Here is a 16,386-nt window from a genome sequence, read left to right on the forward strand (position 1 = left end):
GTTGTTCAGGGGCATTGTTTCTGTAACTTTTTTGTTATGTGGTCAAATATTTGTGTTGACAGCATGCAAAAACATTAACGCCATGCGGAAAATCCGAAAAGGGTTGCCCAGATACATATGCGACTTTTTGCTTGCGGTTGATGCACTGGACGAGTTGGGATTTCATCTATGATTATAATTAATAGTTAAAGCACCCTTACACAGTTCGGATTTTATATTTATGAATGCGCCGACACACACCTGAATCCCCAGAAAAATCACCCATAATCACCACGTAATATAGTCCGTACCGAGGTCTCCCTTAGGGGAAGCTATTAGCATGCATATGATAGACACTTCCGCACAACTTGCTGGCCAGGACACTTAGGAATCCGGAAAGGCAAGGAACTCATGGCGGAACATGCGGTAACTACGTGCTGGGCCAAAAAAGTGGAAAATAAGAAAGGAACAGAGAAAGTTGCTCATGTGGTTGATGTTAAGTTGGCTCAAAGCGCTTGACGGGTCCATCATCATCATCGTCCTCGTCGTCGTCATCCTGATGAGCCTGGGATGTACGGGCGAGTAAATAACCTTAGGGTAGAAATCTGCCTGCCATGCATAAAGTAAACTATTTAATGGCCTTTCGATTTCCATCGATGTGCCATAAACGCATTTTCCCAGGCCATCGGATCTCGGACGGAAATCGAAAGCTGTTCACTGAATCGAGGTTACCACTGGTGGTTGGAGGTCGATTAGGGATGGCCCACCACGAACGTCCTTCTTATCAGGCCCGGTGAAATCGTTTTCCTTACGCAATTCGCCCTGACAGAGTCATCTTCATTTTCAGCCCACCACCTCCTCCTTGTCGTCCTCTTTGACTTTTGATTTCGTTTCAAGTTCCCATCGCACCATCGCACCACCCACCAAACCATCTAACCACTGCACCACCCAACCATCAGTGGGTGGGTCGATCGACAATAATAATGCAAATGGCTTTGGCTTCGGCTTCGGCTTCCGTGTGACCCACAAGTTCGTCCTCACCTGGTGGGCCAGGTGCTTGGCTCTGACTTTGGCCTTTGCTTTCGCCATTCGGTTCCTTTGTTGGGCATTTTTGTAGTGCCGCTGACACTTTTATTTTTAGCGAACCGAGTGCTTACTGATTTTCTTTGATGTCTGCCAGCAGCTGGCAGTCGAATGGTTAAAACCTTAATATGGAAAATGCTATGCATTCGACGCGGCTTCTTGATTGCATTTGCATTTGAAATGGTGCGGTCGATATGGTGATTGATTTATCGAGCAGCTTACGAAGTAACTTTAATCGCTTTCGTAGTTTGAACGTTCTTCTTAGAAACTAACACGCAATCAGAAATTTGAATTAATCATTTAAATGCACTTTATAAGTCTTTAGTATGGAAAAGCAATACTACCTCTACGTATACCTCTACGGTTATCAAATCCCATGAAAGCCTTTAATATGCACCGAATTCTCGCATAGTTTTTCCTTTTTTCACTTTTCGGAAATAATGAAATACGAAATCAGCTTACCCCACATGAGCCATAAGAACGGCTTATCAAAATTTTCCACTGACAACTTTGTCGCCTCTTTCTCATATCTCAAGATGAAGCGAGTGTTTATCCATATGCTCAGGAAAACTCGGCACGGTCTTCAACTTTTCCGAGAGCGCAAGTAAAGCAAACCTTCGACGTTTTCCCTCTACCCAAAACTCGCGCCATTGACAGCTGCCAGCTTAGCAAGGGCGGAAAACTGAAACTACAACAAATTTTCATACATCCCATATGAGTGGGAGCTTGTGTCCTTTTGGTCCATGGTCCTCGGCTGGGTCCCAAAGCAAATATATGTGTATAAATAAATGCTTGTTTGTGTTGGAAAATCACATGGTGAGCACAGACAGATAAAGGACAAGACACGAAATTCAATTAAATTTCGAACAACTTTTTATAAGCACATTCCTCGTGTTTTGTATTGAATTTTAAATACGTATCTATGTTCTCTCTTTTTTTTCTTTGTTCGTTTTTGACAGATCAGACACCCTGAATAGCTGAACCCATGTCCTGCGAACCATATACTCAACAGGTCCTTTATTGTCCGGCTTTAATGAGTTTAAGGTTGGTTCGGGGGGAAATAATGCTTGATAAAACAAGATAATTTAAAATGGAATTTTTATAAATTAACAAAGACAATATTTGTGCTGCTGGTTAATGGATTAATATGATCTCAGGTATTTAATGATTTTATGAGCAATATTTTAGGGTATCTGTTAGTTCGTCATTGCATAGACCGACTCATTTAACTTTCGCCATAATTGTTGTGGCTCTCGATGTCTCGTCGAGTGCTATTGGCCTTCCATTTAGCCCTGCTCGCCATTCTATTCCCTTCTTGCCAACTTTTTATATTTACACAGCTTTATTTTTGTATTGTTTCCGCCTCGCTTAACGCGAAAAGTGGACGGGGAAAATGGCGGAGATTGAGGTGTCTCTCTGGGTCTCTGGTTGGGATGCTTCCTTCCGGCTTTCATTTTTGGCCGCAACTTTTGCTCCTGCTATTGACATTGCTCTAATGTGGCAGATAAAGTGGCGAATGCTTCGATTTTCCGCCCAGCGATTTTCCACCATTCGGCATTCAGCAGCGTCATTAAGCTGAGCGCTCTATTCCTGGCATTCATTAAACTCCTAACTTGCTGTGGAAGCTTGCGTAAATTGCTTCGCTTCCGTTGCGTCATTACACGACGCCTTAGCGTTTCATTATACTCATTGTTTGTCTATTACGAGAGTTTTTCTTATGGACACTTTAGCACACTTTTCCACCCATCCAACCCAACCTTTCATTCCATTTTCAGCTTTATTATTCTCGTTTTGGGTTCTGGCTGGCTGGTTGGCGTGTGTTTTCCTACTAGAGGGGGAAAAGTTTTCAAATAGATTACAAAGCACTTGTAATACCTTTGTTTCCCCGCTGACGTTGTGCATCGCATAGTTATTGCAACTCTCTTTAAATATATATAGCCAATGAAAAGCCATTCAGCATTTTCATCAGCAGCATCTATTAGTTACAACTCGCGCAAGCTGAAAACTTTCCATAGTTTATATCAGTAAGGAAAACATGCCAATAAGTAAAGTTTTTAGGAGAAAAAGAAACAAAACAAAGAATGTTTAGTAATTAAAAGGTTTTCTCTTAAATCTTTTTATTTATCAATGAAGAAACCCAATCATTAGGAAAAGTTTCGAACAACAAAACGAAGTTCAGGCGGAAGTTCTTTTAATAGCTTTAAAGGGTTGTGAAAAGTTCGATAATTTTTTTGTTAAAGCGAAAGACCTTGTGACCTTTATACCGGATTTACACATAGTTTATAGTATCCATAGTATCCATAATAATAGAGAAATTCAAAACATTTAGCAAAGTTAGTAGAGGCTATTTAATAATTTAAAGTACAAGTACCAGTACCACAGGCTCTATTCGATTCGTTCAGGGTCGTCAAACTGTTTTCAATCAAATTATGATCAAAACTTTGCCCAAACAAACCCCAAAACAATAAGGTAGGAAAAGGGATACCATATCACTTTAAAGGTCATTAGCCATGCCATCATGGCTGCTGCCGGCAGTTTATTTTGTATGTTTCCTTGCCAATTTGTTGAGACAACCGGAACATCACAAGATATTACAAACTTTTCTCCTTGCGGATTTAAAAGGTCCGAATACACAGGAGACACACTCACATAGAGGCATACACACACACATACAGAAGGTTCGTCCTTTTTGGGCATAATAAAATAAAATTACAAGATGTCGACGCCGGGACGAATTTAGCATAAGAGCATGTGAGCAATGCATGAATCCCACACACACACACATATCTCATCTTTATGGTTTTGTTTTTCGGCCGCACAAGAGCATATTTTTGAGACATTTATGCGACGACCACAATGACAAGTATTTCAGCTGCAGATGTTTCCCCGGCACAGCTTAATTCGCATTTTCCCCCAACTCACACGTTTTCCAGTTAATCAAATAAGCGGCAAAAGCTGGCATTTTAATGTTATAAGGACTAGTTTTATGACAGATTTTTAAGCAGGTATTAAAGGCAATTCGGCAAGTTGTTAAATATTGCAATTTTTGATATTATTATTATTGGAATATATTATTCCACATTCCTTACCTTACTCTACGCTGAAAATTCAAAACGAACCAAAACTTGCAACTATTTTCGAACTTCTTGCCAAACTAGCATTTTCCAACAATAAGTTCTGATGGCCTGTTAAAAATAATTCCACAAGTGCTAGCCATATTCAGCCTGGCCATTTAAAGACCGGAAGAGTACCGACAACTTTCGTATCGCTTTTTTAGACAGCCGGACAACCGCAGAACAGACTCAATGGACACCCCTACCGGGCCGGAAAGCCAAGACCGCAAAATGCTTTTGAGCCATTTTAGAGGCTTTTCTATGGCTGAGATTTTGCGAAAGTGCAACTGGCCATGGCAAGTGCAATGCAAAATTTAATACACTTTCAACCGTCGCAGTCAGACCAACGAAAAAGTTTTCGCATAATTTTCACAATGAACATGTACACACGAAGGGACTTATATTTATTTATATATGAGCTTATATATTTACGTATATGAGAAAACTCAGTGGGTGTTGGGTGTTAGCCCTCCATTCACGTTGGCCAACTTTTCGACAGTGTTTGTGAGTCACCGAGCTTGACTCGGATATAATGGCCCGTCTGCGGCCAAAGGACGACTCCTCGAATGGTAAAAATAGTCTCGGGAAATTTCAACGCAAAGTAGCAAAAGTTTGTCGTTCAATGTCAATTATATTGAGATTTTTGCATAATTTGAATTGACTTTGCTCCGACGCCTCGGCTTTGTATGCTCGATTTGGTATTATAAGCTGAAAGCCACTGATCTAAAAATACTAGACATTGCCGGCGGTAATGCCATCGAATCTGGCCTAAACCATGAGCTATATTTGCTCCATGCTCCATGGAAATGTCCCATTCATAGTTGTTTTTCCATTCTATTCCCTGGCCATTTTTGACACGTGTCAGTTTCAATATTTGCCCAAGCAGCACGTGTGTGGTAAAATTTCCAGTTTGTTACCTATATAACAATTTAAAAGAGGCACTTCACAACTTGCTGACTTGGTCAGTCAGTCGGGCCGGAAATTCTAGAGGAAAGTTAAGTTTTATGTGCGCAAAGACTGGTTCTGCAATTTTAATGAAAGCCCCAAAATGGTCAAGGCAAAAAATCAACAATAAGCCGAAAGAAATTTTCACAAACGGAGCGGGAGAGTGCTGTCCATACATGGGATATGTGATTTAATTAAATGAAAATTTCTACATCTAAAGAACCATGCGCATATGGAGATGTAATTTACATGATATGCATTTTCTCATTGTGGCTTCTGGTATCCTGAAATTTTTGCTCATGTTTGCAACCGGAGATTTTGGTTGCACAAAACAAGCAGTGCCATTGCACAATCTCAACAAGGCCAAAATAAACAGAAGTGATTTTAGACAGACGTGGGTAACATAACATAAATTGGCATGGCTAAAAGGTTCGTCGATTGTATTTTAAATATGGTATGGTAGATAAAACAGTAAACAGTTGTTAAATAGCTTTTCATTTTTTCCATGTGTTTCTATTAACCAAAGAAGTCTACGAAGTGTAAAATCAATTAAAACATGACTGGCACAATATCAAGTCAATTAAATAATATTATGTTCACAGACAGCTTCCACAAACACCTTCTACTTAAAGCTTATATACACCATAAAGTGCTTTAAATTTTTAGCATATATTTATCAACTTTAAATTGAACAGAGAGGCGAAAAAGGTCCTGCCAGTCCGGCCATTCTCTAAGTGACAGGATATTAAATGATAGCCGGCAGCTAAACAGAATGCGAAGCAGACTAATGTTTTTTTTGCCCGAACGAAGCGAGCGTATCAAAGCAGATGCAAATGATTCTATATCGCGGGTCCTGGGATCCAGGGATCCTGAGATCCTGCGATGGGAGGTGGCTTTGGCAATTTAACGCCACTAATCGAGTGACATGAAGGCAATAATTCCAATTTGGTCCTGTCACGTCCTGTGGCGGTCGCGACCGCTGAATATGTACAAGTGGGCTGCCTCGAGAGCCTCCGTCTCTCCAATTATTCGAATCGCAGGCGCAGTTAAGCCAAAGGCAGCTAAAACGTGCCTGGCATTTTATTCATGCTTAACAGTATAATTTTTGGTTGCTCGGTTGTCTATAATTATTTATAACTCACGTGCCACAAACAGTGGGAGTGCCGGCAGGACGAAGAGGACGCGCAATGCGAGCTTCTTATACCGCATTACGCATACGCCACGTTGTCAAAGGGCAAGCACGTGCTGCTGCCGCCTGAATTGGGCTTTCAGTTCTTAAGTGCGCTTAGCCGGCCGTGTGCAGATACACAGTGAACAATAAATATTCTAAAATGTTTTATAATTATGTCTATAAGGATGAGAACCCTTTAAACTGTACTAGTCAGCCATTGATGCCATAGTTAATGAATGAATGCAATATCTTATCATAAAAACAATAACGATTGGAACTGAGTTTTACCTAAGCTTAAAATACCTCATAAAAGTAAGTGAATTTGAGAAAACCGATGTGATTATGGATTATTCATGTTGAAGTATTTATAGTTCAGCTATTTTTTTGGCCGTGTTCAGGGAATTTTGCGGCAAGGTCGTCTCGCTTGTTGACAGTCAACTTGAGGTAGGCGGACAGGGCCGAACTTGTCACGCAAATGCGTCGCTGCTTGTCGCCTGACACTCGAACCCCGGGAAAGCTGGAGATGGAACCCGCACACCTCTTGTTGTCCTGGCAAACAGCGAGATACAAATGCGATATGATGTTTCATTCGAATTGGTCCGGCGTGGGCGTTGGCTAAAAATGAAATATGACTTGACAATTCCGCACTGCCGCTGCTCAACAGTTGCTGTTTTCGGCCGGGCTTACTAGTCCGAAGCTGGCCAGAAAGTTGCCCGGATAGCCACGGCTCGTTAATCAAATCCCAAAAAGGATAGTCGAAACTTGATGCAAACTGGGACGGCCTGTCAGTGTCAAAGCTTGATAAATGAAGTGGCCAATGATGGGTCTGCAAATCCCGGAATCCAATGGATTTCCCCCACCCTTCCGCTCCGGGCTACTTTGCATGCAAGCGGCTATTTTACATGCGACGACTTCTTTGACTCCTTAATTAAATAAACACTCTGTGAAAGCGTGCATTCAAAAATAAGAAAAAGTGGGTGGAACGGAAAAATCCCCTGAAAGCTTTAAGCTGCCGCTGAATAAGCATGCGACAAAAGGACACTGGGGGCGCCATTCAAGTCGCCATGAAAGGATGGCAAAGCCACGGCGCGATGGGGCTCTTACTTGCGGCAATTTTCGCACTCTTTCGCAATGTCAGCCAGCCGGCACATAAATTACATGGCACTTACTTTGCGCCCTGCAAATGAACCTGCGGCCACTTAAAGTGCAAGAGTGCTTTCACAATGCCATTGCCCGAATTAAATATTAAACCCACAGAGCCGGTGACGACTATGAAAAATGCATTTCTTAATCCATTAGCATTGCCATTTACTTAAAAATAGTATACGAGCGAATGCCTGCAGTCGTTCCGGGGGGTCCACAATCTTCACCCTCAGCACCCAAGCCCCTCCATCTCGCGAGTCCTCGGGACACTCAGACAATCGCATGCAAACAATCGATGAATGAATAATGGCAGAGTCCTTCCACCCTTCGACAATTTACTCGGCAGCTCACATGCGGAGACGTAGGAGCGACAACAGCAATCTGTCAGGCAATTTGCAAAAGTGCATTCCAAACTTCCGCATGTGCATCTGCAAGCTCAGCAGAAACTTAAATCGGTTTGGAAATAATCATCGAATGGCTTAAAACAAAAGAGAATACAGCAGTGCCTGACAACTCAAATATCTCAAGGATCGGAGGCTGCTTCATTGCTAGATTCAGATACAGAATAGAGCTTAATCATGTCTAAATTAGCTGAGAATCCTAAACATTCAACTTTAGCATAGAATCAATGAAGTACGTAATGGCTATGCCCGAGTTACGGAAGTGTGTCATTCATTTGGTGGGTGGACTGGCGGCCAGTCAGTCGGTTTCTTTGCGGCCTCGACCTGGGTCTGGTCTGGGTTTTCCATGGCGTTGGCCATGTCCCAGTGCGGGTCTCTAGTCTCGAGGCAACAGCCACAAAGGCGCACACACATATGTACGTGCTGCTCGAGCAAATGTCTGTTCCCATCACACGTTCCTACGTCCTTGCGTCCTTTGGACTCTCTCGACCCCTTCAAAGTGCCCCTCCATTCGTGCACCGGCCCAATCTCAATTCTTTTGGCATTGACTGTCAAGGCGGTCCGGTGAGAGAGTCTTGTTCTTGGTCTTGGTTGTGGTCTGGGTCTTGGTTACCTTTAGCTGGTTTTAGCTCGGTTCCACTTCCTTGACTTGTCTCGCTGCACCTGCCTTGTTTATTCTCCACTCTGCCCCGTCCGCCAGCTGTTTATCCTGCCAGCTCCTTGTTTATTTGTGTCTATCCCCTGCCACTCGTTCCACCTCTTATTCTGGCTATTTGCAATTTAGACAAGTTATCGATTCAAGTCAAATATTATTAGAGTAATGGCTTTTAGCATTTTCTGTTTCTGTTCTGTTTCGCTTTCCCCTTTGCAATGCTCGTTGGCACCACTTGTTCAATTAATCATTAAGAGAGTAATTTCGCAATTGTCGCTGTCAAAAAGAAATGAATTAGAAAGTGCTTACGAGCCAATAACTGTTATAAAGCTGTTAAGAACAAATGCCTTGAAATTGAAGCTTTTCTAGCCAAGTTTAAACCGGAGTAATAAGCGAACTTAATGGAAATAGACACTTGACCTGAGGTAGGAAAAGATAGTTTTATTTTTCTGCAAATTTGCATATCCCCTCTTTGCTCTGCAGGCAACATAATATTTATAGATCCTGGATGAGCAACTAATTTCAAAGCAATAAAATGGCGTAGAAAACTTGAGTCTAGTGGGGAGTGATTTGCTTTTAGCCCATAATGAACCCTACTTTCATGCTTTAAGTAGCTTACTTTAAATCATCGAAACAAATGGGCGGGTTCACTGGCCTAATGGACTCAACAAAAGTTTTATCCTCGCGCCAGGCGGTATATCGCTATAATCAATTTTCGTGCCCAATCTGGCGAGGCAAAGATTTGCATATATAACCTTTAAAGTTTCGTTCTGCACCCCTTTTTATATAAGTTGGCCATGAAGTAAGGTACTTTACCCACTCCGGAATTAGTAAACGCATGAAAAATTTAATGGCTCCACAATGCGTGCAGTCAATTGCGCCCCATTTGGAAAAAGGGGGTTTCCCCGGCAAAACGACTTCCGCTTGATTTACAGCTACATTTGTAAGTAGACACAAAACACTTAACAGCTAAAAAGGACTTTGCATAAGTAATGAGCGGAGGCGAGCCGCGCCAGCCGCCTTGCATGCATATGTCTGCGGCACGGCGAGGACTTTAAGATCTTGAGCGCAGGACGAAGGAGGACCCAGCCAAAAGCTGAAACTAAAGCGTTTTCAGCGATGCGCAGCAGTGCGAGAGATCCCCCTGACTTTTTACACATAGCTGAACACACGCGGTCCGACCACCGAAAGGATAGTGCTGCACTGAGAGAAAAATCGTAGTAAAAATACAATTATAGTTTCATATATATAAATACAAGCTATTAAATGCTTAATCTGTGATTTTAGCTTTTTGGTTAAATATTTATAAACTTTAGCCGTAGTTATTATTTTTTTTCCCAGTGCATAGTTTCCGAAACACGGCATGTGAGTCGCTGAGTCCTCTCCATGACATCTTGATGGATGTGCGGGCGGCGAGCAGCTGCTCCAGTGGACACCCTCCATCATCCTTCATCCTTCGCCGCCATCAGCACCCTACACACCACACCCCTCGTAACCCCCAACCAACCGGACCGGATGAGCTCCATACTCCGGCTGACCGCAAAAACAAAACAAATTCCGCACTGATTGCCAAAAGGGTTCCGTGGCCACGCCCCAGTTCACCTACGTCGCACTCCATAACGGTGCTTTAAACACAACCGATTTCGGGGCCGACTTCATTAGGCCCCAAATCCGAGTGTTACGATGGGTGGATTGGGTGGCTGGAACTATGGGAGCTGACTAAAAATTAATTGGCTGCTGTGAGCCAGCCGACAGCTGCCATTTTGTGCCTGCCATTTGCTATGCTTAGACATGTCAATTCCCCACGCCGAAAACCCCACCCATCTGCCCAGCCAGCCAGCCATCCATCCTCCATCCATCCACTGGCCACCAGTGCCTCCAGGTAGCTTAAAGATTTATGATTAAGCCAACTAGTGGGCCTGGCGAGGAGGTATGGCCAAACTGAGGCAGGGGGGTGACCCAGAAAGTTTATCCAACTTTGGCTTTAACTTGGGCATTGGCTCATTGCGGCCCGTTTATCTATGAAATGAAGGAATCTGATTGCCAAACGAAGCGTTCCCAATGGGGCTTTCAACTGAAATATCGGGACGTTTGTTTGAAGATTTAACAGAATTTATGCAGCTTGCTGAATATTAAAATGTCAAATAGAACAGAAATTGATTGTATTTCATTGATGACAGTTTGTGCATTAATTCGATGAAGGGGCATTTCCATTTTTTTGTGTTTGCAAACAAAGCGGTTGCGTATTGCATTGACAGTGATGGAAAAGGTACTAGGAATAGTTCCTTGATTTGGATATTAAATATATTCAAATATATATGATCTATTTATTATCCTATTTTGCAAATTCTAACATATTTCAAACTATCTTTGAAGTCAAGAGAAAAGTTATAATATGTTATATACATCTTCCAGATATAGATACTACATATGACATAGATACTACATAGAGTTAAAATATTTTTAATTTTTTTTTTTGAAAAATCTTGTATCTTGTATATGCTTGGCATCACTGCCCATCTGGTGGTTTAAAGTGCTGTCCTGGCCACCCTTCTTCTCGAGATTTGTGCGTGTCGCAGCTTATGCTCTGGCTTAAGCGCTTAAAATGCTTTTTGACAACAAAAACAGCAACAATAACAACAATAGTAGTAACAACAAAATGTCTGATGCCAGTGGTAGAATGATAAATTCGCTCCCCTTCCCATTGTTTTTGGATGGCTTTTCTCGTGTAAGCCACGCGCCGTCTCGCAGCTCCATGCCCACAGAAATCCCAGTCATTTGACATCCCACTTGCCCATTTTCCATTTTCCATTGCACCCAAACTCCATTTTCCGCACAGTAAGATATCTGTGTAAAATTTCATTGCCTATTCTGTTTTCCTTTTTTTTTGTGTTTGTTGTGTTTGACGCCGAAAATCGCAGCTTCACCAATTTGCGCTCAATTAATTTTCCAGCTTCTTGTCTCGCGCCTTTTTTTCGCTTGGCTTTTCTTTTTATATTTGCGGCTGTTCTCTTGTTTATCATTTTTCGTCCCAAGTATAATTTATTAAGTTGCTAACATTTGCGAGCTTTTCGCGTTTACTTAAATATTCACGACCATTGACGGGACGTTGTAATTCAATTTACAGTCCTTTTCATGGCTTTTGATGGCTGTGCTATGCAGTAATTGCGTTTACTGTTATTAATTAACTGGCGTTTAATGCAGATTTTAAAATGAAATTAATTATGCATTAATTATGTTGTCCTCGCGTAATCATAATTCACGTGCTCGCACTGCAAGTGCAATCGCTTAAAATGGCATTAACGCATGTTGCATAATTGCATGGGTCTTGTTTCCAAATGGTCGATTGATCAAGTGGAAAATATGTCCAGAGTTCAAAATCAAAGGATTTATGCATCTGGACTTTTCAACAGAGATAAGCGTAATAGCATTAACATTTTATCCTTAAAAACTTAATTCCCGCTAAGCTTTTAGTGCACATAAATGCGGACAAAAAATGTATATTAGTTTGGTATATATCATTTTAGCTACTTGATTCCTTTCCTATAGTTGGTTATGTTTAAGTAGATTATAGTAAACGGATCAAATTGTTTTTGCAAAAATTTAAATTTGTATTATTATACAACAAATTGGTCAACAACCAAAGCCATGAATCATTTAGTTAGATTAATTTTGATATTACACCTTTAAACGCGTTTTTAAACATTTAATCTGGTTATATTACTCATACGCCTATTGGTCATGAACACAATTATTCAGCTTACATTGAAAGTTGGATTTGCATAATTATGAACAGAGAATAGAATATAAAGTCCATTTCAATGCCATTTGTGTGCCACATGTAACTTACGTAACCGATGCAATTAATGTACTGCACGGTTTACTCATATCCAGTTGCTACTTGCGCCATTGTGCCTTTGAATTGTAAGAGCTTAATCCTTGGGATCTAATGCCTGCTGTTCGCTGGAGATTTCAACTTCCGTCGCAGGACCCTCTGCAAAGCCCTTGACAGCAGGCAAATCCCGATTTCGTCCTTTCTTGCCTCCAGTTGGCGGGCGTGTGCCCGTGCAACTAGAGCAACAACTGCTCCTGTAACTGCCACTGCAATATTTTTCACACTTGATATAACAAGCAGCCATTTGTTGGTCCTCCTTCTTGCTACATTGCCCACTTTGCCAAGGATTGATCCAGGTGTGTGTGCGTCGCCCTTTCTGCTTGTATTGGTGCCCGTGCTCGTGTTTGTGTTTGTGTTTGTAATGGCTCCCAAAGCGCACAAACAAAACTGTCATCAGTGTTGCAACATCTGCAGGGGGTGGACGGCAGCAGAAGGCGGAAGCAGCACTCAGATAAATGCAGTCCTCAAATCAGCCATTCGTTTTCGAAAATCGAAGAACTACCGTTTAACTGCCGCCGGAAGCAGCACTCACATAAATGCAGCAACGAAATAAGAAAGGCCTTTTGAAAGTCACGGAAATAGCTTTTCCATTTCCGGTTTGGTATGTTATAATATTTGTGTAGCTAGCTTGAAGTTATTTAGCTTAAATAAATACTTTAACCATACAAAAATGATACTGTTGACTTTAAACTTTTTTATAATAATATGACATTGAAACTAAGTATAGAAATCCTTGAATAATGCTGCATTTATGGTTTTTTTTTTTTCAGTGTGATTGCAGGACAGAAATATGTCGGCAGATGTTTCCAGAGCCGAACTAAGTCAAAGCGAAATTCACCAGCGCTCGTTTGCCGCCCCTAATGCAATTCTTATGCTGCAGTTGCTCCGGCGCCTGCAAAGGAAGCTTCCGTTGCCATCTTGCTGGCATTGTTTCTGGGCTTCCCTGTCTGCGCCAGCGGTTCGTCCTGGCCAGGACGACAAAGGCGCCGCGCTTATTAAATTGTCTAACGATGAAGCTCCGCTCCGCCCTGCCAGCCGATAGACACCAGCGATTCCATTTTTCTATCCGGACTTACTTACGTTTGCCAGCTTTGATCGAAATATCTGAGACATAATGCAATCTGCACACCGCCAACGCCATTCCCACCAGCAGCTTCATTAAATGCAACTCGTGCCTCGTGTTGGCGACATCGCAGAAGGTCCTGGCCCGAATGTCCTTGCCACGTTTCTGTCGCTGGCTTTGATTATTATACTCTTCCACTTGGAGAGATTATTATTCGGATTGAGTTGCAGCAAAAGGAATCCGTAAATATCCATACTTTTCCACAATTCCAAGTACGTTTTTCAATTGATTCGCATTTACCGATTTTAAAGTGCAAATATAAGACATCTTAAGATTTAATATCCTTTCATCTTCTCCTTCACTTTTTTAAAGCCTTAGAAATTTAACAACTTTCACAACTTCTCACTCTTTTTCCCTTGCCACAAGTAATTAATATTAATTTTCATGAAGTTTTCCCCCAACTCATTTTCGTTAGAGTAAACTATGAAATTATGGAAAAAGAACTTTCCCAACTAAGATTAGCCGCACAAGCCAATCCTGGCGCACAAGTGACTTACTCAAGTGTCCATTGAGTCCCTTAACAAAAGGTGGCTGCAAAAAATACCTCTGTTCCGGACATTGAATGGGACAAAGGACTCACCTTTCACCAGCGTAAGGATGCCCAGCGGCATGACCAGCACGGCTACCATCAGATCGGTGATGGCCAGCGACATGAGGAAGTAGTTGGTCACATTCTGCAGCCGGCGCTCCCAGGCGATGGCCAGGCAGACAAGGATGTTCCCGGCCGCCGTTCCCAGGACGAGGACTAGGGCCAATAGGGCCCAGTAGTTGTTCGCATCGAAGGGTACGTCCTCGAAGGTCGCACTGATGGTCGCATTGCCGGTGGCATTCCACCTGGCCACCTGCAGTTGATTATGCCGACTGGTGGCATTAGCAGCCGGTCGCTGCGCCTCATCCTCCTCCCACAGGACCAGGTGCTCCGAGCTGCTCCAATCGTCGCCACCGCTGTCGTTGTAGGCACCTAGCGAGGCATACACATCCTCTTCCATTCCGCGTTATTATTCCTATTGTGCGCTCTACTCTGATTGCTGGAAATGCAGCATGCTAATTAGCCCTCGCATATGCAACGCAAATCGCAAGAAAAAAATAAAAAAAGAATGGGAAGGAATGGAAATGTCCTCGCGCCGATTCTGATTCCGATTCCGATTCCAATCCGATTCGAATTGCAAATGTAAAAACGGCGCACCGGAAATGAGCGAGGGACGCGGATTCAGGACTCGCGAAAGGAAAAGGACGAGAGCTCACGGCACCACCAGGACGATTTCTACGGCAACCGAACGGATATTGGTGGCAAACATTTTACGCCACCAAAGCGCCGGAAGTTAGAGCTGCAATCGAGAAAGGAAAAGAATGAAAACATTAATGAAAACTATTTCAATAGGCTACTTATAGAGAAAACCTCAAATGTAGATGCTTAATTAAGAATAGCACGTAGTATTTATATAAAATTAATTGTAAAGACATAACTTTGAAATGACTAAACATAGCTACTTGAACTTAATTGCTCACCAAGTAAATTACCTTGGCAGCAAATTGGATACATTTAATGAATTCCTGGAACGACCACGAGTACAATGGCAGCCACGAATGGTATCACAAACAGGAGTTGCCACCAAATTGGCCTTCTAATTTACGAAATACACAATGATACCCCCACTTTGCTTTTTGGCTTTGATCGGGTTGCCCTGCCAGCCTTACTCCCACCAATTGGCTTAAAGTCGATAAGTCATAGGACAGCTCTATGAGTAATAATTAATGGGCGGTCATAAATTATTCAGACCACCTCCGCCCACTCTTGTTTACTCGATTTACCGTTCAGCATTCAGACGATTGAACGACATAATTGCATTTGATTTGCAGGAACTGAGGAGCTGAGGGCAATCGCCAGTGGCCGCAGGGCAAAAAGGGACTTTGAATAATCGAAATCGATAGTGATAAGCAACAATAACAGAAATCAAATCAATTCTCCGCCTGCGTATGTCACAAACATGGATAATTAATTGAGACATATTTCACGCAACAGACACAGACCCACAGACCCTATCATGAAACAATGAAACAATGCCCATATCCGAATTCAAAACAGCCCTAAAAGCCCAGGAAACCGCAGACGGGGACCACGGGCAGCGGTGGAGTATCTGGCCCCAAAACAGCACTAACATCGAATTTATTTCCAAAACAAACAAATAACACAATGCCCCAGCCGCAGAAGCATAACTTAGAGTGGTCAGGCTGGGTGAGAAGGGGCAGGAGTGGGCTATTTTAGAAGCTGTTCCTGGATGGACCACACAAACAACTAGATACGCTACACTTGAAAAAAACTACTGCTTATAGCAAATAGAAGGGATGATAAGCTGATATAACTCTGTGATGCAGGTTAGTTTAAAATCAAGGTAAGTAAGCACATGTATAAATATATTATATATATTTTACTTTAATTGATGGCATTTTCGCTCAGTGCAGCCAGAAGAACAGCAGGCTCAACGTTGCAAAACAATACACAACAGTGGCCGAGATCGAAGGAATGGAGTGGACTGGATTGGGTTGTAGAGCAAATCGAGGAAACTTCGGAAAGGACCTCAACTTGACAACACCTTGTTGACTTTGCAAGGAGCTGGGCTGCCGTTTGCTGTCTGCACGTCCTGCCAAATGCTCAAGTGTCAATGTTGTTGTTAATTAATTTCCCGACTGACTGAATGAGTGACTGACTAACTAACAGACTGACTAGCTGACTGATGCATGCCACCAGATAAGTGGGGCTCCTACTTCCGTCTGACCCTTTAGTGGAGTCCAGGCGGGCGCCTTGATAAACTGTTTGTTTGCCCCGCTGTTGTTGGCCAAGTTGTAGTTGCTGTTGCTGTTACCTCTGTCACTGCAGCCG

At 42.4% G+C, this 16,386-nt stretch overlaps 1 protein-coding gene across 1 annotated transcript in view; it reads right to left on the minus strand.

The window, feature by feature from the left end:
* LOC6607246 (dopamine D2-like receptor) overlaps positions 1 to 16,386 on the minus strand; it is a 45,405-nt gene that overhangs the window by 14,345 nt on the left and 14,674 nt on the right. The window contains exon 4 of the mRNA XM_032720767.1: positions 14,086 to 14,833. Coding sequence (XP_032576658.1) covers positions 14,086 to 14,494 — 409 coding nt within the window. The 5' untranslated portion in view covers positions 14,495 to 14,833. The remainder of the gene's footprint in view (positions 1 to 14,085; positions 14,834 to 16,386) is intronic.

This window comes from Drosophila sechellia, chromosome 3R (assembly GCF_004382195.2).
Source record: "Drosophila sechellia strain sech25 chromosome 3R, ASM438219v1, whole genome shotgun sequence".
NCBI classification, from domain to species: domain Eukaryota; kingdom Metazoa; phylum Arthropoda; class Insecta; order Diptera; family Drosophilidae; genus Drosophila; species Drosophila sechellia.